Below are 21,616 nucleotides of genomic sequence, written 5' to 3'. Positions count from 1 at the left end.
GATAACTCAATATGTATAATTAATAACCATCAATGTTAATGGTCTCAATTCACCAATCAAAAGAAATAGACTAGCAGAATGGGTCAAGAAGCAAGATCCAACAATATGCTACATACAAGAAACACACTTAAATCAAAAAGATACTCATAGACTGAAAGTTAAAGGATGGAAAACAATACTCCATGTGAAGGGAACCCAAAAAAAAGCAGGAGTAGCTATCCTCTTTGCAGATCAAGTGGATTTCAAACCAACACTGATTAAGAGAGACAAAGAAGGACACTACATCCTTGTAAAGGGAAAAATCCAACAGGAAGAGATGACAATCATAAACATATATACACCAAACACTAGTGCGCCCATCTATATAAAACAAATACTAACGACATGAAAAATCAAATAAGCACTAATATAATAGTAATGGGGGACCTCCATACCCCACTGTCACAAATAGATCAACTAGACAAAAAATAAGTAATGAAATACTAGAACTCAATCAAACTCTTGAACAAATGAACTTAACAGATATTCACAGAGTGTTCCACCCCAGAAAATCAGAATACACATTCTTTTCAACTGCACATGGTTTGTTCTCCAAAACAGACCACATACCTGCTAATAGAACATGTTTAATAAGTGCAAAGGAATTGAAGTTATCCCCTGTATATTATCAGACCATAGTGCAATGAAATTGGAGATCAATAGCAAAAGAAACCACAAGAATTTCATAAACACATGGAAATGGAACAGCACACTTCTGAATAACCAATGTGTCACAGAGGAAATGAAAGAAGAAATCAGACAGTTCCTACAATTAAATGACAATGACAATACAATGTATCGGAATCTATGGGACACAATGAAAGCAGTCATAAGAGGGAAATTCACAGCAGTGAATACCCACACTAGGAAACCAGAGCGAGCCTAATTAAACAACCTGATGCTAAACCTCAAGCTTCTAGAAAAAACATGAGCAGTATAAACCCAAAGCTCATACAAGGGAGGAAATTATAAAGATCAATCCAGAAATCAATGCAATGGACACTAAGAGAATGATACAAAAAATCAATGAAGGCAAGAGTTGGTTCTTCGAAAGAATCAACAAAATTGACAAACCCTTAGCCAACCTTATCAGAAAATGGAAAGAAAAGGCCCAAATCCATATAATTGGGAATGAAAAGGGTGAAATTACAACAGACTCAGCAGAAATCCAGAGGATCATCAATACCTACTTCTAGAACCTATACGCCAATAAGATGGAAAACACAGAAGAAATGGAAAAATTCCTAGACACGTATGAATTACCAAAGTTGAACAAAGAAGACCTAAAAATTCTAAATGACTCAATATCAGTCAATGAAATTGAAAATGTAATTAAAAACTTACCAACTAAGAAAAGCCCAGGTCCTGATGGCTTCACTGCTGAATTCTACAAGACATTTAGAGAGGAAGTGCTGCCACTACTGTTTAAACTCTTCAATGCAATTGAAAGGGAAGCAATACTCCTGAATTCATTCCTGGAAGCAAGCATCACCTTGATCCCTAAAGGAGAGAAACACCCAACCAAAAAAGAGAACTATAGGCCAATCTCATAATGAACATAGATGCAAAACTCCTGCATAAGAAACTGCCAAATAGAATGCAGAAGATCATCAAGAATAACATACAATCCAACCAAGTGGGATTCATCCCAAGGATGCAGGGATGGTTCAACATTCACAAATGCATAAATGTAATACACTGTATCAATAGAGCCAAGGACAAAAACCATATGATCAGCTCAATAGATGCAGAAAAAGCATTTGACAAAATCCAACACGCATTTATGATAAAAACCCTACAAAAAATTGGAATAGCCGGTCTCTACCTCAATCTGACAAAACCCATCTATGAAAAACCAAGAGCCAATATCATGCAAAAGGGTCAAAACCTGAAATCCTTCACATTAAAATCAGGAACAAGACAAGGATGTCCACTATCACCACTCTTGTTCAATAAAGTCTTGGAAACATTAGCCACACGAATTAGACAAGAGAAAGCAATAAAGATAGGAAATGAAGTCAAACTGTCATTATTAGCCAATGATATGATACTCTGTAGAAGACCCCAAGAGCTCCACCAAAAGTCTTCTAGACTTTATAAACAAATTCAGTAAAGTAGCTGGATACAAGATCAATACACAAAACTCAATAGCTTTCCTCTACATGAACAACAGACTCACTGAGAGAGAAATAGGGCAAACAATTCCTTTCACAATAGCATACAAAAAAGTGAAATGCCTAGGAATCAACCTAACAAAAGAAATCAAAGACCTCTTGTCTGAAAACTATAGCACTCTGAAAAGAGAGACTGAAGACGATATCAGAAAATGGAAAGACATCCTTTGCTCTTGGGTAGGAAGAATCAACATAGTGAAAAATGGCCATACTTCAAAAACTGATATATAGATTCAATGCAATCCCAATTGAAATTCCAGAAGCATACTTCATGGACCTTGAGAAAACAATTTGAAAATTCTTTTGGAACAAGAAGAGATCCAGAATAGCAAAAGCAATTCTAGGCAACAGAGACATAGCAGGGCATATCACAACCCCCAACTTGAAACTATACTACAAAGCTACTCTGATAAAAACAGCATGGTACTGGCAAAGAAGCAGACCAGTGGAACAAATCAGAAGATCAAGAAACAATTCCAGGCACACTCAGTCACCTCATCTTCGACAAAGGAGCCAAACATCCTTACTGGAGGAAAAAATAGCCTCATTAATAAATGGTGCTGGAAAAATTGGGTTTCAACTTGCCAAGGATTAAAACTAGACCTATATCTCTCACCATGCACTAAACTGAATTCGAAATGTATTAAAGATCTAAATATTAAAACAGAAATGCTGAACCAGCTGGAAGAGTGTTTAGGTAAAATTCTTAAAGACATTGGTGTAGGAAAAGATTTTATGAACAAAACCTCAGTTGCCCATGAACTAGCACAAGCAATCAACAAGTGGGATCTCTTCTTATTAAAAAGCTTCTGCACAGCAAGGGAAACCATCAACAGTGTGAAGAGACAACCCACAATGTGGGAAAAAATGTTCACCTGCTGTTCCTCAGACAAAGGTCTACTATCTAGAAGCTATAAAGAACTTTAAAAAAATCAGACCTCCCAAATTTAAAGACCCAATCCAAAAATGGGCATCTGAAATGAACAGATATTTCTCAGACAAAGAAGTAGAAATGGCAAATAAACATATGAAAAAAATGTTCAACATCACTGGTCATTCGAGAGATGCAAATGTAAAAAACACTGTGATTCCACCTCACCCCAGAAAGAATGGCTGCTATCATGAAATCAAATGTGTGGGGTTTTTTTATAAAATGGAGTAGTATTCAGCCATAAAAAATGAGAAATTAGAAACATTTATAGCTAAATGGATGCACATTGAAGCCATACTCTTAAGTGAAATAAACAGGACACACATGTGTAAATACCGAATAGTTTCTCTAGTGTGAGAAACTGAAAGTGTAAATAAGGACTAAAAGGTATAATAGATAATGTGAAACAGTAAGAAAAGGAGCAAAGGGGAAGGGGAAGTGGGAGGGGTAGGGCAAAGGAAAGAAGGGAATGGAATTAATATGAGAAAATGAAAAAAATGGAAACAAAGTCTTTGTAAATAGGGAAGGATGGAGGGGTTAAAGAGAGGACAGGCGAAAATTTTTTTTAAATAAATAAAATAAATAATACATTCCTGGAGTAGAGGTTAAAGCATAACATTATCACCAAAATATTAATTGTAAGAAGGAATATAATTATATAGAACTTTAGAGTTGAATAAAGACATCCACCAATATTACATTTAAGTCGCATACTCTGATATATAAAATAAATAATATATAACTATATAAAATTATATGCATACATATATAAAACTTGCCATTTCCTATCATTTTAAAAAACATTGTCACATTTTAACAATGCTGCTGGTCCTCGGAAAGCTTTTGTATTTGATACCTTACTAAGAATAGGTTTGAGTGGGGAATAAAATAAAGCAGTTTAAAAGGCATCTCCCTCCAACTTCGGTATTTTGCTAAGGAAACGCTCTGCCCAGTCACAAAGTGTGCGTATGCACTTGCTCTTGACTGAAATGATTACTTCCTGATACCCTCTCGCTCTGGACCGAACACCATCAAGGCGTTCTCAAGTTCACAGAACTACAAATCCCACAAGGCCATTCGGCCAAGGCGCCTGCGCACCGAGAGCTCTTTTCCTTTCCGCTCTTCAGGAAAGGCCCGCCCCGCGGCGCTATCGCTCGCGTTGGAAGAAGCGGAAGAAGATGGCGCTCGTCAGGTGGGTTGTTGATTCGGGTCCTCTATACGGTAGGGTCTGGGAGACTCCCTTTTTCTTTTCTTTGCCCACACTCTCCGGTTGTGGCCTGCTCTGGGGCACAAAGTGACATGGGCCGAGACCGTGGGTAGGCCTTCCCGTAAGCCACCGCAGCAACTAGGCCGCATTGAATCCGGCATCCTTCCCGAGCGGCTTCCCCGCTTGAGTTCGCCTCTCCTGAGGGCCCGAAAGCCGTAGCGTGGCCTCGCGCTGAGGAGTCTCACGAGTTTTTCGCTTAGGCCGAGTGGCTGATTGGAGAGCGCTCCCGGCTGGCTCTTGGCTCGTTGAACGCGATGGAGTCGTGGGCAGCGTGTTGCGCCCGTGGGCTGAGGGAAGCGCGCGGGAGGCGACTGCGCTGCTTTCCGGCTGTTTATCTGCGGTGGTCTCCTTTCTCTTGCCACTCTTTCCCTAAGCTAGGTTTTCGGAAGAGGGAGATGCTAACCAGGGGTTTTAAATTGGCCGAAGTAGTTGACATGTCCGCTAATATGCATGCACCGCTGCTTTGCACTTCTAACTTTAGACCTTAGAATTTCTTCCATGGATAGAACCACCCCAGATGTTTGCTGTTGCCAGTTGCCTTGGTTACCGTCTGTAAAGCGCTTCCTGACTTTAAGAAAAAGATACTCAAGTGGGAGATTCCAAGAAGTTACATAAGTCTTTATAGCCGGCGACCTTGTTGCTCCAAGTTGAAAAACTTTCCATGCAAACTCAGCAGGAAAAGTTTGGTATTGAAAGAGAATGTGAAAAAAAAGTCATCATTTTAAGACCTAAGTTGGATCTCCCTTAACACACTACATTCTCCTCGCAGGTATTTTTCCTGGCTGATAGCAGTTACCCTAAAAAAGGTTTAGTCGCAGGGAACCATCAGCTATGTGTACGCAGAGGAAAGTCTGAAACTGCAAGGAGAATGGGGTATTAGATGTACACAACACAGAATACTTAATTTGTATAGTACTAGCCTTAGTGCGAAAAGAACTAGATGAAATGAGCTGTTTGGATTAAAAAGTATTTTGGAGGGTTTTTTTGCAGGGAGGTGTTTGTTTGTTTGTTTGTTTGTTGGTAAATATTACAGCAAACCTTTGAGTGTCCTCCAGGTCCAAGGCACTGTGCTATAAATTAATGGGGTTATGAGGGAAGATTTTGTGGGAAAGGTGGAATGTGAAATGGACACTCAGGAACAATACCAGAGATGTGGTTGGTAGTGTGTGCTTAAAATTGCAATGGCAGTTATCTCTAAATGGCTAGTCTTGGGCACTACATAGCTTTCTGTGGCTTTCATCTGGTGTTCATTGGTATCCGTTGTAATATCTTTTATTTAAAAACATAAGTGATTCTTTCATTTTTCTGTTCTGTGAGCTATCCTAACAAATGACTCCAACCCAAGGAGGAGGTGATGGGGATACTAGTTTGTAGCTAGTAGGTCAGAAGTACTGCTTGGCCAGACTTGTAATTGGCAATCACTCTTGTGGGACTGAGCTTTCAACCTGTGGGATCTGACACTATCTCCAAGTAAATAGTGTCAGAATAGAAGACACTCTACTGTTGTGCACTAGAGAATGCACAGGAGAATTAATTCCTTGTTTGATGTGTAAGGACAACACCCCAAGTATCTGGTGTCATAAGTGTTGTGTTGTCTTGTTGAGGATTGAAAAAAATTTTGCTGTTTCTTTACATTCTGTATCTTCACAGAGTGTAGTAGAACAAGCAGCCTATATATGAGTTTTTAAAAAATGCATTCAGGGGCCGGGGATTTAGCTCAGTGTTTTTGCCACCTGCTGCGCAAGCGCAAGGACCAGAGTTCGATCCCTGGTACCAAAAAATAAAATAAATTTTAAAAATTTAAAATGCATTCAGTTAACATGCTAGGGACAAAAGGTTAGAGCGACTAAAGTTTGAATGGAGTGGCTATTTTTACCAAGTAGTCAGAAAACAACTCTAGGGAGTTATAATTGCTCAGGGATGTGAATGCTAAGGTGCAAGTAACTAAAAGAACTGGGGAGGAATTTTCTATAAAAGTGTAGGAAAAAATTGTTCTTAATAAATAGAATATTTCATGGCAAAGGGAATAGCAAATGTAAAGATCCTGAGATGGCTTGCTTAAGTAAAGGCGAGAAATCTGTAGGGACAGGTGAGTACAAGGAGCAGAGTGAATTTACACTGATATCTCGGTTGTCAAAGGGCTCCATGCTCAAACTTTCCACTACTCGAACAGCAAAATTAGGGGAAAAAAAAATCTACTCAGTGTTCATAGTCTAACTAAAAATCCAACGTGAAAAAATGTCTACTGGCTGAGAGTAAGTCATGTCTTACAGCAGACACAAAGGGGTGATGCTTCAGTCTAAGCACTGCTCTCATTTAAAAGACATGTAGTGCTTGTGCATGCATCACTGTGCTTTTTTAAATACTTTATTTGCACAAAATATCATAACCATGGCTTCAAAGAAAGTTAGTGATACCAGCAGTAAAGCTAAGAGGAAAACCGTTAACTCTATTTAACAATAGAGTTAAAGAAATAAATCATTGGGCCGGGGATTTAGCTCAGTGGTTCCGCCACCTGCCTCGCAAATGCAAGGACCCGAGTTCGATCCCTGGTACCAAAAGAAAAAAAAAGAAATAAATCATTCCCAAATTTGTTAAAGCCCTGGAAAAATGAATTTATAAGTAATTTTTGGGCCTCAGAAGCAGTTATTTGGTTTTCCATTATTTCTTATGGGAAAAATACGTTCAGTTCTTGAACTTTTCAGTGTTTGAACATGAATTTGGAAGGAATTGAGTTCTACAACCAAGGTGTCACTATTTCTTTTGGCCAACATTTAAGGACCTTCTGTCAGTTATCAATGCCAGAACCGTTAGGAATGAAAGGAGCAGAAGGCATGATTCCTGTCCTCCAGTGGCTCACAGTTTAGTGAGAGGAGGACAAGTAAATGAATAGATGATTGTGATGCATTAAAAGATGTTTTAGTGGTATACAGAGGATATAGAGGGAGCATACGTGGGGGCAGCCAATCCAAACTTGGGGAATCATGGAACAGCTCCAAATAGTTAAACATGGAAAACATATTGACAACTGGTTTATGACCTTTCTCATTTAATAAGTATTAAAAGAGAACCTTATGAGGTACTATTCTATGCTCTGTTATTACACATGAGAAAACAAGTTCAGAGTGGTAAGTAATGTAGATCTAGGGTTTTGGGGAGGTTTTGTTTTTTCGGTTTTTTGTTTTTGGTGTTTTGAGATAGGGTCCCGCTATTAGTTCAGGCTGGCCTTGAACTCACTATGTAGCCCAAGCTGGCCTCAAACTCACAGCAATCTTCCCGCCTCAGCCTCCCAAGTGCTGGAAATACAGGAGTGCGCCACCACACCCGGCCAGATCTAGATTTTTTAAATGGCATGGATAAAGTTTGAACTCTGAACTCTTAGCCATCACAATAACTGATCTTCTCATCCTCTGATAACATGGTGTTTTAGCACCCTGTACTTTTCCCTAATCACCTAATGTTTTTGTTTTTTGTGGTTCCAGGGATTGAACCCAAGGCCTTTGCACTGAATGCATCTCTAGATCTTTTTGAGTTAGGGTCTCACTCTATACCCAGGCTGGATTTGAACTTGTGATCCTCCTGAATGTTACCCCAGCCTCCCAGAGTGCTGGGATTGTGGTAGTGTACCACCATGCCCAGCTTAATGTATTTGTAATTAGGGGTTTCTCCCTTTAAGATTGTAAACTTTCTCAGTTGATAGTCTCATTGCCTGTCGACATAGTTCCTTCACCCAAGTGATCAATATTTTTGAATAAATGATTAAGCTGTACTTATTTATTCATTTGTGCTTCCTAGCATAAAATTACAGAGGAACTTGATATTTTTCCCTTAAATGTATTATTCATCTGGTGCAATCTTTTTTTGATACTTTGGGTATCATTGTAATAACAGTTATAATAACTTAAAAGTTGTTAAGACTGATTAAGTAGAAAATTGCTTGAATTAAATAATAAGTTGAATCTTTAAGACTTATGCTTCCATTCTTTGGCCTCTTAAGTTTTAAATTTCATTCCAAACTAGATACCTTTTGGAAAATGTACTTTAAATATGTAGCTTGTTTTCTTTTTATCTGCCTTCTTGTTGCATTCATTTTTAATACTTGTTCTCTTGTATTGACACTAAAATAGTTATAAGTAAGGAGCATAAGCATAAAATAGTTTTTTTTTAAATAGAGTATAAGAATAAAAGGAGTTGGGCATGGTGACACACACCTGTAATCCCAGCACTTGGGAGGCTGGGGCAGGAGGACCACCGGGAGTCCTCTGGACTACACAGCGAGACCTTGTTTAAAAAAGAAAGAAAGAAAGAATAAATAAATAAATAAATAAAAGAATAAAAGGGTATTTAGAAAACTATATACTGGATGGTTGGCCCCTGGGCAATTGATAATTGAAAATATCTGTTACAAGAAAATAAATACGGAAGCGGAAAAGCCCAGTGGTTTGTCTTTTATGTGAAATATCTGTTAATTGATTCTGGGGGGCTGGGGATTTAGCTCAGTGGTTTCGCCGCCTGCTGCACAAGTGCAAGGACCCGAGTTCGATCTCCGGTACCAAAAAAGAAAAATTTGATCCTGGGTATCATTTGTCTTTGTCATAGTTAGATGTTTTTGTGTCTCTGAGAACTTCTTTCTTTCCATACATAATGATCGATATTGAATACTGCCGTGACTTGTAAGTTCATTCTTGAGTGCTAAAAGGAAAAAAATCATCTGATGGCCAAATTAGGTTAATCAAATTAATTGTAAGAGTTTTTAAAACTTCTTTTATTTTCTACAGCTTTTTACCTGCACCTACTCAGCTATCTCAGGACCAACTTGAGGCTGAGGAAAAAGCAAGATCTCAGAGATCACGACAGACATCACTGGTTTCCTCCCGAAGAGAACCGCCCCCATACGGGTACAGGAAAGGTTGGATACCTCGGTTGTTAGAGGTAAATATGGATGTTCTGTTTGGACTTATTAATTATGCTGAAATTTATTATAGCACACTTATAAAATAAATTTAACTCTAGAGTCTCTGATTGTTAATGTTTGTGTGATAGAAATTCTGATGAGTTCTCAAGACATACTTCCTTCGAAGATTTGTTTTTCTTCATGCTTATTATCACTGGTTTGTGATCGCTAGAGAACTGTACTATTTTGTCTCTTACGACAAACTATTAAGACCTGTACAAAGGAATTCACATACCCTTTATACATTTAGGGTATACAGCATGTGAACAATAATAAAAAAGTAAGAGATGAAAATGAAAGCATGATCAAAGTGATTTTCATGTTGTAGTGTCCATACTCCCCCATATTCCATAACCCTGAAGAAACAGCCTTTCTCCAGGGAAAACCCCAATAGCGTTTGCTTTACTAGTTTCTTTCTCTTCATGTGTTTTATTATCTTCAATTTGAGAATGTTAATACATGACTGATAAACATATAAGGTATAATTTTAGGAAATACAATAAATAAAATTTGATGATTGATTAGAAGAAGACAAATCTGGAATTTTGGGGGGGGGGTACCGAGGATTGAACTCGGGACCTTGCGCTTGCGAGGCAGGCGCAGGAACCACTGAGCTAAATCCCCGGCTCCATGGAATTTTTTTTTAATGCCTGTAGCTTGTTTCTTAACAGACTTCCTTCACAGCACCTGTTGTAATTACTCAAGATCATAGACATCAGTTCAAAACATTCCTTTCTCTCATTCAAGGGATGACTTCTCATGCTGGACCATCTTCCTTATCTAAGGAAAAAAGCAAACATTTGAGGCTTAAATATTTTGCTTACTTACAGTCTTTGTTTCTTTCAAGCCTTTAATCTTCTCCCTTTCCCAATATGCATTCTGATTCCTGCAACAAATATTCCTTCATGTCCCAAGGAATATGTTCCCTACTAAAAATCTGAAATGCCTATTAGCATTCATTTTTGTACCATTTTGTATTGTATCACTTTCTCATATTCTGACCTTGTGTGGTTGTAACTTTCACTTCACAAATGAAAAGGGAGATTTGCTTTTTCTCATATGCGTCCAAGTAGTGACCATAGTATTCTTTGAATTGAAACTTGTTGCTCTAAGTGACCATGTTTGTTCTCAGTCTCTATCATGCTTTTTTGTTTCCTTGCCTACCAGACATAGAGCTAGGAGACAAACATCCAAGTGAATTGTGTCTTGCCCTAATATACTCCATTTATTTCTCAGTTCTTTTGAATTCCAATGTGTGAAGGCCAATTTTACTGTGATGATTAAGGGATTTTTGTTGTTACTTTAGTTTTTTCCAAGAGCATAATTTGTGAAAAGCAGAGCAAAATAAAAGGTCCTCAGGGATACTGTAATGCCCTCATATCTGAAGCAAAAAGATAGTGATTGTCATTATCTAATTGAGTTTGGTATCTCTTTTGATAAAGTATAGGTATCCTTTTTTAGGGGGTAGCAGGCCCCATTTTACACACAGAACAATGTCATCCTTGCATTTTAGCTTTATCACATTTGATTGCTGTTACCTTCCTAAAATTCGAAATGATTATCAAAGGTTTCATATATCCTGATAGAACAGAATAGTTTACTTGAAAATCAAACTGAAATAGCCAGCTAATCTGGAAATGCCATATATGCTTTGAGGGGAGTGAATGTTCTGCAGAAGAAGGCATTTTGTTGTAGTTTTCAAAGGAAAAGCTATGATTTTCTGGCAGGCTTAATGACCACATAATGCTACATCTACAGTGCTGAAGTGCTTATTATAGTTGAACAACTCCAGCAAATCTGAGGATGTGTCAGATTGATGGCCTGGGTATAGGAAGCATTTTTTCTTAGGAATGCTTTACTGTTTGCCTAATTTATGAGAAATTATTTCTTTTTGCTTTATTCTATTGGATTTCAAATTTTTCAAGTCTTTCTTTAGCAAATGAGTGTATTGTACTTAGGAACTCATCCTAAATCTAATGGACTATTGCTTGAAGAAATTTTGTGAGAGTGGATATTTATAGAAATTTTTTTCATCCAGCTCCTCTAAATATTACTTTTAATATTTTTCCTGTCATTCTTAATAATACAGGTTGAGTATCGCTCTCTTTTTTTTTTTTTTTTGGTACCGGGGATCAAACTCCAGTCCTTGCGCTTGGTGGGGGCCAGGCGGGGAAACACTGAGCTAAATCCCCAGCCCCATTGAGTATCTCTTATCTAACTACTTGGGGACAAAAGTGTTTCAAATTTTGGAGTTTTTCAGGTATTTGAATATTTGAATAGACTTTACTGGTTAAGCATCACTAACCTGAAATTCAAAAATTCAAACTCTGGTACTTTTGGAGCATAATGTTGAACAAGAAAATTTGGATTTCAGATTTTCAAATTAGGCCTATGCTAAATCCATATTAATTGGACTTTTTGTGGGTTTTTGTTTATTTTTTGAGGCGTTATAATAGCCTAGGCTGGCCTTGAACTCATGTCACTCCTCCTGCCTCAGTTTCCTGAGTGCTGAGATTACAGGCATGGGCCATATATGCCTAGCCTTGAATGGACTTTTTATAAAATTATTTGGAATTATACTTGAACTTTGTATGTTTATTTGATAAACTGTTTTTTAATATTAAACATCATTGACAGGCTAGTTTGTTTTACTTTAGAAGTCTTAGTTCTCTCCTAAATACAATGATATCTCAGTTCAGGAACTTAATTTGTTCCAGGATTTTGGAAAAGATAACCATGTTTGTGTGGGAAAGATGACCACAGTTGTGTTTGTCACCTGATACAGAGTTTGCAAACAAAAACAAAATTTTGCCGAACACTTCTGTCTGCAAATCAGATTGTTTACAAACAGAAGCATTCATAAACTGAGGTACAACTGTAATTGTCTGTAGTCACTGTATTGATCAGCTTTCTAGTTGCTGGGATAAAATACCTGACACCCACAACTTAGTGAAGAAGTTTATTTTGGCTCACAGTTTCAGAGGCTCCAGTCTATGGTTGTCTTGCTCCAAGACAGGAATATCTTGGCAAAATGGCATGATGAAGCAAAGCTGTTCACTTCAGGGTGGCCAGGAAGCAACTTGGGGAAGGGTGCCACAGGAACAGGCCACAGACCAGATAATAGTCCCCAAGGTCATATCTCCATGCCCCACCTGGACACACCCATCTACCAAGCCAGTCAAGGTGACAGTCAAGATAACTATCACATTCCACCCCTTGTCAACTTGACATCCAGACACCTCCTTAAACTGAACTTAACTCCAAATAAAGACAATAGCTCATGATAGATCAATAAAAACTCCAATAAAGACAATAGCTCATAATTTCACCTAATATGATGTCACTATCCAATGTCTGACACATTAATTCCCTCCCCAAGTCTCAGCAGTCCCAACATTGCTCAAAAATCCAAATCCTAAGTTTGTTCTGAGACTCAAGGCAAACTCTTAGCTGTGAACCCCTATAAGATTCAGAAAGCAAGTTACATGCTCCCCAGATAAAAACAGCACAGGGTAAACATTACCATTACAAAGGGGAGATGTAGGAGAATAGGAAACAATAAGAACAAAGCAAGATTGAAACATTAAGGGCAGGAACAGGGTAAACTTTTAAGACCTGTGGATCCATGTAAACCATCGAGGGCACATAGTGGTGAAGTATGAGTTCCAAAGGGTGTGCTCCCCACACCTATTGCCTTGCCAGTTGCAATCCATAAGACCTCTGTCTTAGGCTGGCTCTACTTAATGCCGGAGGCTTTTCCTCAGCTTCCACTTTCTTGGCTTTTCCTCAGCTTCCACTTTCTTGGCTTTTCCAGCTTCTTGATGTCTTCATTGTAACTCTGGCTTCACCCTCAGAATTTCAAGCATTACCCTTCCAGGGGAGTTCCCAGCAGGGACTCCAAATCTTGTGACACATTGCATGGCCTCTCAGGGCTTCTTTTGAAATCTGGGTGAAAATCTTCATGACCCTATAACTCTTGCATTCTGCATGTTCAAAAAAACCAGCATTATGTGAACACCAGTGTCTACTGCGTAATCAGTATTCTTACCTCTTTGTATCACAGCTGCAGTGCCTCTGTGTGCCTGGATGGATGAGCATGCTATAATGAGTATTGGGGAATCAATTCCCTAGGTGATCCTTCTTGAGCAGGGGGTCTTCCCAAATGAAAGGTTTGCATTTTTGCACCCCTGAGCCTGCAACAAGTGGGGTCTTGCTTGACTCCTGAGATGCTGTTGTTACGGTTTATATCTAGATGACTTCCCAAAGCCCCCTGTGCCCATAAGTGGGGCTTTTGGGAGGTAATTGAATCATGTGCTACTTACTCATCAAGAGATTAGTCCACTGATGAGTTTATAGCTAAATGTGCTGTTAGGAGGTAGAGTCTGACCGGAAGAGTCAGGTCACTGAGGACAGGGCCTGGAATGGTTTGTCTCCCTTCCTGCCCCCTCCCTTCACTCTCTGCTCCCTCTTCACCAGGCTGAGAACAGCTTTCTTCCACCCAGGCCCTTTGACCATGCCATTCTGAAGTCCTGGAGCATGCCTACTATAGACTGAAACCTCTACAAACTGTGAGCCAAAATAAACCTTTCCTCTAAGTTAAGTTACAGGTGTTGTGTATTGTGTCTCAGTGATAAGAAGTAACTAAAACACCCCTGAAGGCATCTTATACCAACACATTTGGTTTCTTTGTAATGGCACTAATTTCTTCAACCATACCTCCTTTGGCCCCTGCTTTACCTGTGCTGCTTTTCTGGCCACACTGAAAGTTTTTCATATCTTTCTTCTCTGCGTTTTGCTCCTGATTGTCACTATAATCTGGCTAAAAGCAGCTAGAAGTACCCATGAAACAGCCTGAATGTTAGGCTGTCTTGAAAATCCTCCACCAGATGAGTTACTTTACCACCTTTAAATTCAGCCTTCACACAGAAGGCAAAATGGAGACAAGTTCTTTGCCAGGATGTAGTATGCAGAGTCTTTAGTCCAATTCTCAACAGAGTCCCCTGAAACCTGAGTCTGACCTTTACTGTTTGCTTTTCTATCAGTATTCTGATCTGAGGTCCACTAGAATCACTCATCTAGTTCTGGTTACAGCATTTTAGGGCTTCTCTAGCCCACATCTCCAAACCTTTCCAAACTCCCCAAACCACTTCTAAACCACATAGTCAGGTATAGTCACCTCAACAGCCCTATTCCTGGCACGAATTTTCCGTATTAGTCTGCTTTCTTATTGCCGGGACAAAATATCTGACACCTGCAACTTAAAGAATAAGAAGTTTATTTTGGCTCGCAGTTTCAGAGGTTTTAGTCAGTGATCATCTGGCTTTAAGGCAGGAACATGATGGTAGAAGAGCATGGTAGAGCAGAGATGCTCATTTCGTGGTGACCAGTAAGCAGAGCACAGGGAAAGAGCTGCAGAGAGGAATGGTTTAGGGACCAGATACAATTGCCAAGCTCACCCAGACACATCTAGAAGTGTTTTTTACTAATCCCCAAGCCTATAAAGTTGAAGATCAAGATTAACTATCACAATCTGTTAGCAATGTGAGCCCAGCGTGGTGGTGTGCATCTGTAGTCCCAGCTGCTGGGGAGGCTAAGACAGGAGGCTCACTTGAGCCCAGCCTGGGCAATATAGTGAGACTCCATCAAAGAACGTGCACACAGCCGGGGATTTAGCTCAGTGGTACCACGCCTGCCTCGCAAGCACAAAGTCCTGAGTTCAATCCCCAGTAGCCCCCCCCCCCAAAATTATACACAAATGTAAATTTTGCTCTGAGAATATAGTTCAGTGGTAGAGTACTTGTGTAGAGCATGTATGAGGCCCTGGATTCAATTTTAGTGAGGGGAGGGGAGAAGATAGCCTCTTTCTTTTTTTTTTCTTCTCACATAACAATGAGTAAATATATCATGTTAATAAAATCTGATCCCAAGAAAAAAATTTTGTACATAAGTATAGCTTCATTTGTTAAAACTGTGTGTATATATGTATGTATGTTAAAATCTAAAATCTTTGCTTTCTCCTAAATATTTTCTTAGTTTTTTTCTACCACCTACATAAAACCTGGATTTTTTTTGCCATGGTCTAGAGGCTCCTTTGTGATTTGGTGTTTGTCTACCTGTGTAACCTATATGTCAGCTCCTCTCTTCTCAGTAGGCTATTAGCCCCACTGAACTTTTGTTGCCTAGACTTTTGCAGCAGGATCTTTACATTTGCTATTTGCTCTGCCTAGAAACCACTTCCCTTACTGGGGATGGTTATACACACCTGTGATCCCACATACTTGAGATGCTGAAGCAGGAGGATCACAAGTTCAAGTCCAGCCTGGCCAACATTGTGAGATCCTATCTCAAATAAAGAGTTGAGGATATAGCCCAGCAGTATGCCAAGCATGTGTAAGGCCCTAGGTTCTATCCCTAGTATCACAAAAAGAAAAAAATGCTTCTGTCGGATTTTTTATGACTGCCTTCTCATTCAGGCTTTAGCTCACACATTATTTCTTCACAAAGTCAGCCCAAGGGACTTTCTTTGCATCTCTTTGCAGAACTTGTTGTTTACCTTCATGGCACTTACGTGAACCAAAGAGATTTTTTTAGTTGTTTGTGATTTATAATATTTAAGTTCATTTTTGGAAATTGGTCCACGTATAAATCATATTTTGATCATTTTCAATCCCCTTTCTTCTCCCTTACCACCCTCTCTCCCAGAGTATGTTTGTTATATTTTTGCTGGCTATGTAAGATTCTAAGATCAAGGGGCTCTGTTTTGTTTACTGTTGTATTACCAGCATCTACCATATCAACAGCTCAGTAATTATCATGAGTGAATGAATAGATTTTTCTTGAATCCCTAATTACTATTAAATATGCTTTTTATTTCTTTTATTTTCTTCTAACATACAGGATTTTGGAGATGGGGGTGCTTTTCCAGAGATCCATGTGGCCCAGTATCCCCTGGATATGGGACGAAAGAAGAAAATGTCGAATGCTTTGGCCATTCAGGTGGATCCTGAAGGAAAAATTAAATATGATGCGATTGCTCGACAAGGACAGTCAAAAGACAAGGTAATCCCCCTCAGAGTTTTTTCTTCATTGTTAAATAATTTTTTTGATTTTTTTTTTTTAGTTTTGTAGAAATGATAAATCTCTTGCCATTTAGTTTATGTCAAAAGTAACAGTGAAGGGCCGGGGATTTAGCTCAGGTTTTGCCGCCTGCTGTGTAAGCGCAAGGACCAGAGTTCAATCCCTGGTACCAAAACAAAAGTAACAGTGAAGTGGGCTGGGGATTTAGCTCAGTGATTCTGGCACCTGCCTTGCAAGCACAAGGTCCCAAGTTTGATCCCTGGTACCAAAAAAAAATACTCTCCTCACTTCAAAAGTAACAGTGAAGTTAGGTATATTGGTGAGTTGTAATGCAACTGATTAACATGCATGAGAGGTTCATTCTCAGACACAAAAGGAAAGGGAGAGGAGCAATAAAGTACACTTTGGTTAACTTTAGTATCCAGCAATAATGACTTTGTCTTTTGAAATTCTCCATTTGATAACTTATGCTTATAGGTTTTACATTTCAAAAACAATCATAGTACTAGCATTCTAAAATTGCTTATAGGGCCACAGATTTAGCTCAGTGGTTCTGCTGCCTGCCTCACAAGCGCAAGGTCCTGAGTTTGATCCCCAGTACCAATGAATAAATAAATAAATACATAAATTGCTTATAAAAGTCTATAATTGCCAGAACTTAACGAAATCAACTTTTTTTTTCTTTTGAGACAGGGTCGTCTTATGACGTTCAGGCTGACCTTGAATTCAATGTAAAGCCCAAATTTACCTTGAAATTGTGGCAATCCTCTTGTCTCAGCCTCTCAAGTGCTGAAATTACAAGCATGCACCACCACACTTGGTCAAAGTCAACTTTAAAAAAAACAACTTTGTAATCACTTCCTATTCCCTCCATGTACTTACAGAATATTTACACAAACACAATTTACTTTATTTATTTAAAAATATTTTGTGATGCTGGGGATTGAACCCAGGACCTTGTACATGCTGAGCTCAAGCTCTACCACTGAGCTCCATCCCAGCCTTTATTTTAATAGATCATTTGGATATAATAAATTATACAAAGTTTTTTTGCCCTAGATTGAGCACACAGCTAGCATTTTCCATTCAGATTTACGATGGCCCTCCTTACAAAGTAACCAAAGGACCAAATATAAAATTTGCTTAAAATAGTTCATCACAGAATAGTTATACTCAAACCCAAGGAACTGTTTACAAGAAGGGCTAGTTGTTGCTGCTGCTGCTGCTGCTTCCTCCTCTTCCTCTTTTCATAAATAAATAGGATAAAAGTAAAAGATTTCTTTAGAATGGTTAATACTGGAAAAATCTTGAGAGCTTTCATTACCTATTCTTTGCCTCTCTCACTCCCAGGCTTTTTTCTTTTTTTGGTACCAGGGATCGAACTCGGGACCTTGCACTTTGGAGGCAGGTGGCAGAAACTCCCAGACTTTTTCATTTTACCCTCTAAAATAGGCCTGGCAGCCCATCTGTTGCTACTACATCATGGCTGCTGAGCTTTTGTAAAAATGCAGTCATTCAAATTATATCTCCTCTTTGACCTCTGTTATCTTCATAGTCTTGTCTACCATAACTCCAGCTCTTCTCCATCCTGTCTCATCCTGAACAAGTGACTTTCAGTACTGTATAGACACCTGTCTACTCTCTTTTATCATGTACTTTTTCCTTTTTTTTTCCTTAACATCTCTTCTGTAAGCCTCATCTTGCCAAGTGTACGGTTCACAATCTTCGCTTTTTCTCTTGAAACCTCAATCTTCTCAGCTTTCACCTTTGTTTTTTCTGTTTGCTTTTGTTTGTGTTTTTTTTTGCTGTACCCCAGGGATCAAACGCAAGGCTTTGTGCTTGCGAGGCAGGTGTGGTGCCACTGAGCTAAATCCCCAGCCCATCACCTTTCTTTTTTTTAATGGTCCCTTCTTGTTAGCTTTACAGTGTGTTTGTTTTTCTGTTGAAAAGAAAAACTTGCCTATCCTCAAAGTTTCCTCTATCCACCTCCTAATTTCTACTTGAGTTTCTTCACTTTCTTCAAGCTTTTTTTTTTTGTACTGGGGGTCAAACTCAGGACCTTGCGCTTCCGAGGCAGGCAGTGTGCACCACTGAGCTAAATCCCCAGCCCTCTTCAAACTTCTTATAAGAGCTGCTATACACTGTTTCTACTTCACCTCCCTCTCGCTCTTTAGTTCATTGCAGTATGGCTTCACCTCAGCCAGCTTGCTGAGGTGGCTCTCTGGCAAAGGTTTTTGATCCTTTTGTTTTTCCAAAGGACACTTTCTTTGACTAATGTAATTTACTTCCCTGGCTTCATTTGTCACTTGAGATAACTGTTGAAACTGCATCTTTAGTCCAGTTGCTTGTTGATTTTGGGGGGTTTGTTTGGTTTGGGGGGGGGGTTATTTTTTGCTTTTTCGCTAACCTTAGGTCCTTAAATTGTAAGGACAGGACTACCTAGATTTCCCTGAAATATTGCTTAATCAAATCCAAACATAAATGTATTATTTGTCACTTAATTTACCTGTTATATCCTCTAACTCAGTGAATAGGTGTGATACCTTCCTAAAACCTGTGCTAAAAACCTGAGAGGTTGAGGCCAGCCTGGGCTACATAGTGAGTTTAAGGCTGCCCTGAACTACACAGAAAAACCCTGTTTCCAAAAAAAAAAATTACCTGTTTTGTGATTGAGGTACTGCTTTATCTTGTGCACAAACCTTATTTATTCCTCTGCCTTCAAGGGGATATTGTAATTTTCAGATAGTCTCCCCAGCCCCAGTGCCTCTTGGGATATACTGACTTTCTTCAGTACATTTGGTTCTTAGGCTATAAAAATTTGGGGTTTTATAGTTAATTACCATGGAGTAATCTTGCTCTTCAGATGTCCTTCAGTCAGCCTTGTGAGATGCTAGAATCTTATTGATGCTCATTTAAAGGGTTATTAAGTTTGGAATACCCAAAATAACCAGCAAATGGCTCTTGTATGCTAAATTAGTATTGAGACTATGTTGAACATATATGACTACTAGGGAGCCATTTACTTTAGAACTTCTTCCTATAATGATTGCTGTGTAAAAGTGATTAACTTCATAGTCTGGGTATTCTACAGTTTTGTTATATAATTTTTAGTCTGTGGTAATACAGATTTCTCCATCCTGAAAAGAAGTAAAACTCTGAGGTCTTTTAGTAGTTATGTGATTATTTAGTAGTTATCTGAGAGTTATTATTATTTAGTAGTTATCTGAGTTATTATTTTAGTAGTTATCTGAGAGCCTCGCTTTTCTCATTAAGCTTTAGATTCCCTTCTAAAATGAACACTCTTAAGGACAGTGACAGTAATAGCTCTTGTATCAATAGTACATCTTGGGCTAAGGTTACACTTTACCTGGCCCCTCTTCTCATTCCTTAGCTAAACAGGCTCAAGATTTCAGTTTATATTTATGGGTAGTTATTTTCTGGAAAATCAATGGCTTATATAGAAAGTTCTGACCAGGCGTGATGGTATGCACCTATAGTCTCAGCTACAGGGGGGGCTGAACCAAATGGATCCCTTGAGTTCAAGAGTTTGGAGCAAAGTTTAACATCATTAGTGAGGTCCCATCTTTTTAAAAGAAAATGATGAAGAAAGTTCTGTAGAGCCTAAAATATAATAACCTTTGGCATGTAATAGAGCATCTCTAAAATTCATTTATTCATTCATTTGTGCAAAAAACATTGACTGAATACCTCCAGTGGACCAGGAATTGTTACATTAACTGGTGATACTTTAGTGAATATTCTCATTAGTAATATGGGTATAATTGCATTCTGAAAGGTTAAATTATGTAGTTAATGTATGTATAAAGCAAAAGTGGGGGAGGTACAACAAGAGTTCAATAAATATTAGGTATTATTTTAATAAGGGAGACACTAAGCAAATAAATTTTGTACTGTGAATAGTACTCTGAAGAGTGTAAAATAGTGCTATGACTCAATGATTGGATGAGGAGGGGTTCTACTTTAGTCAGGGTAGTCAGGAGACCTCACCAGTGCGGCCCTTAGATCTGATACACAAAGATTTAAAAACTCATTTGACGGGCTGGGAACAACACTCTATAAAGGTCCAGAGTTAGGGGAAAGCATGATATATTCCAAGGAACAGAAGAAGAGCTTCTGGAACTGCATGAATCATGGAATGAGAATTAAAGGACACAGGGCCAGGGTTGTAGCTCAGCAAGCACAAGGTCTTGAGTTTGATTCCTGGTACCAAGGGAGTGTGGGGGGAGGGAAAGAAAGAGCACATTGTAGCTGTGTGGGCAAGTCCAAGTCAGGTCAAGGAGGCCATAAAATACCTTTTGCTCCATTCATTGGAGTAGGAAATTAGGCATATTGTCATTTCTTTAAAAACTGTTTTAAGGAATGTCATATGGTAGGACGTAATTATTAATATAGGGGTTTTATTTATGTTAGAAAACAGTTTTCTTCTATAGAAAATTTTTGAAACTCAAATGACTAGAAATTTTGTTTACTTCCATATTCATAAGTTGTCCTTTCTTTGTGTCAAAGAATTCCTAATTAGAGCATTAAAATCTAGAAAGCTTATTATTTGTTAAGGTTCTGGTATCTTTTTTTTCTGTAAAATCTACTATGTAGGTTTTTATGAAACTATTTGAGAAATATAGAATGACATGAAAGTAGTATTCTGTTTGTCAGGATCCTGTCACTTCAGTGTCAACCTACGAGAATCTGTTGAGCCTATAGAACTCATATAGCATTCCTAAATTTGGGCATAAAATAAGTTAATATAGAGAGAATGTGTTTTGGTTTTTCTCTTTTCACTTTTGCCTTCTCATGAAGAAAATGTTCAAGATTTTTTTTCACTGTGGCACATGTTCATTTTCATAGTCTCTGAGTAGAATTGATGCCAAAACAGAAAAACATTTTAAATAAGGATGAGGTCAATGAAATTTTCTAGGCCCAGTGAATTTGAAAATTATTTGATAACCTGACTTAAATTCTGATGAGATTTTAATCCAAAATAATAGTGCTAAAGGCAGTTTTGTATCATCGTTAATTTCAAGTCCTAGTGTGCCTCCAAAATAGAGATCACTGATGCATAAGATTTTGTTGGCAGAATTTATTTGGATACTGACTTGATTAAAAGATCTCAAATAATTTAAATGCAGGGAGGGTAAGGAAAAATTACTAACTTA

At 38.4% G+C, this 21,616-nt stretch overlaps 1 protein-coding gene across 1 annotated transcript in view; it reads left to right on the top strand.

The window, feature by feature from the left end:
• The first annotated feature begins 4,229 nt into the window (after positions 1–4,229).
• Snw1 (SNW domain containing 1) overlaps positions 4,230–21,616 on the top strand; it is a 29,930-nt gene continuing 12,543 nt past the window's right edge. Inside the window, exons 1-3 of the mRNA XM_013067039.3 lie at positions 4,230–4,336; positions 9,190–9,343; positions 16,263–16,424. Coding sequence (XP_012922493.1) covers positions 4,323–4,336; positions 9,190–9,343; positions 16,263–16,424 — 330 coding nt within the window. The 5' untranslated portion in view covers positions 4,230–4,322. The remainder of the gene's footprint in view (positions 4,337–9,189; positions 9,344–16,262; positions 16,425–21,616) is intronic.

The sequence above is a fragment of the Heterocephalus glaber genome, unplaced genomic scaffold, assembly GCF_053883595.1.
Source record: "Heterocephalus glaber isolate CG9 unplaced genomic scaffold, H.glaber_assembly_v1.0 deba00001608, whole genome shotgun sequence".
NCBI lineage: Eukaryota > Metazoa > Chordata > Mammalia > Rodentia > Bathyergidae > Heterocephalus > Heterocephalus glaber.
The sequence above is the reverse complement of the archived record's forward strand: the minus strand, read 5'-3'. Positions and strand labels throughout refer to the sequence as shown.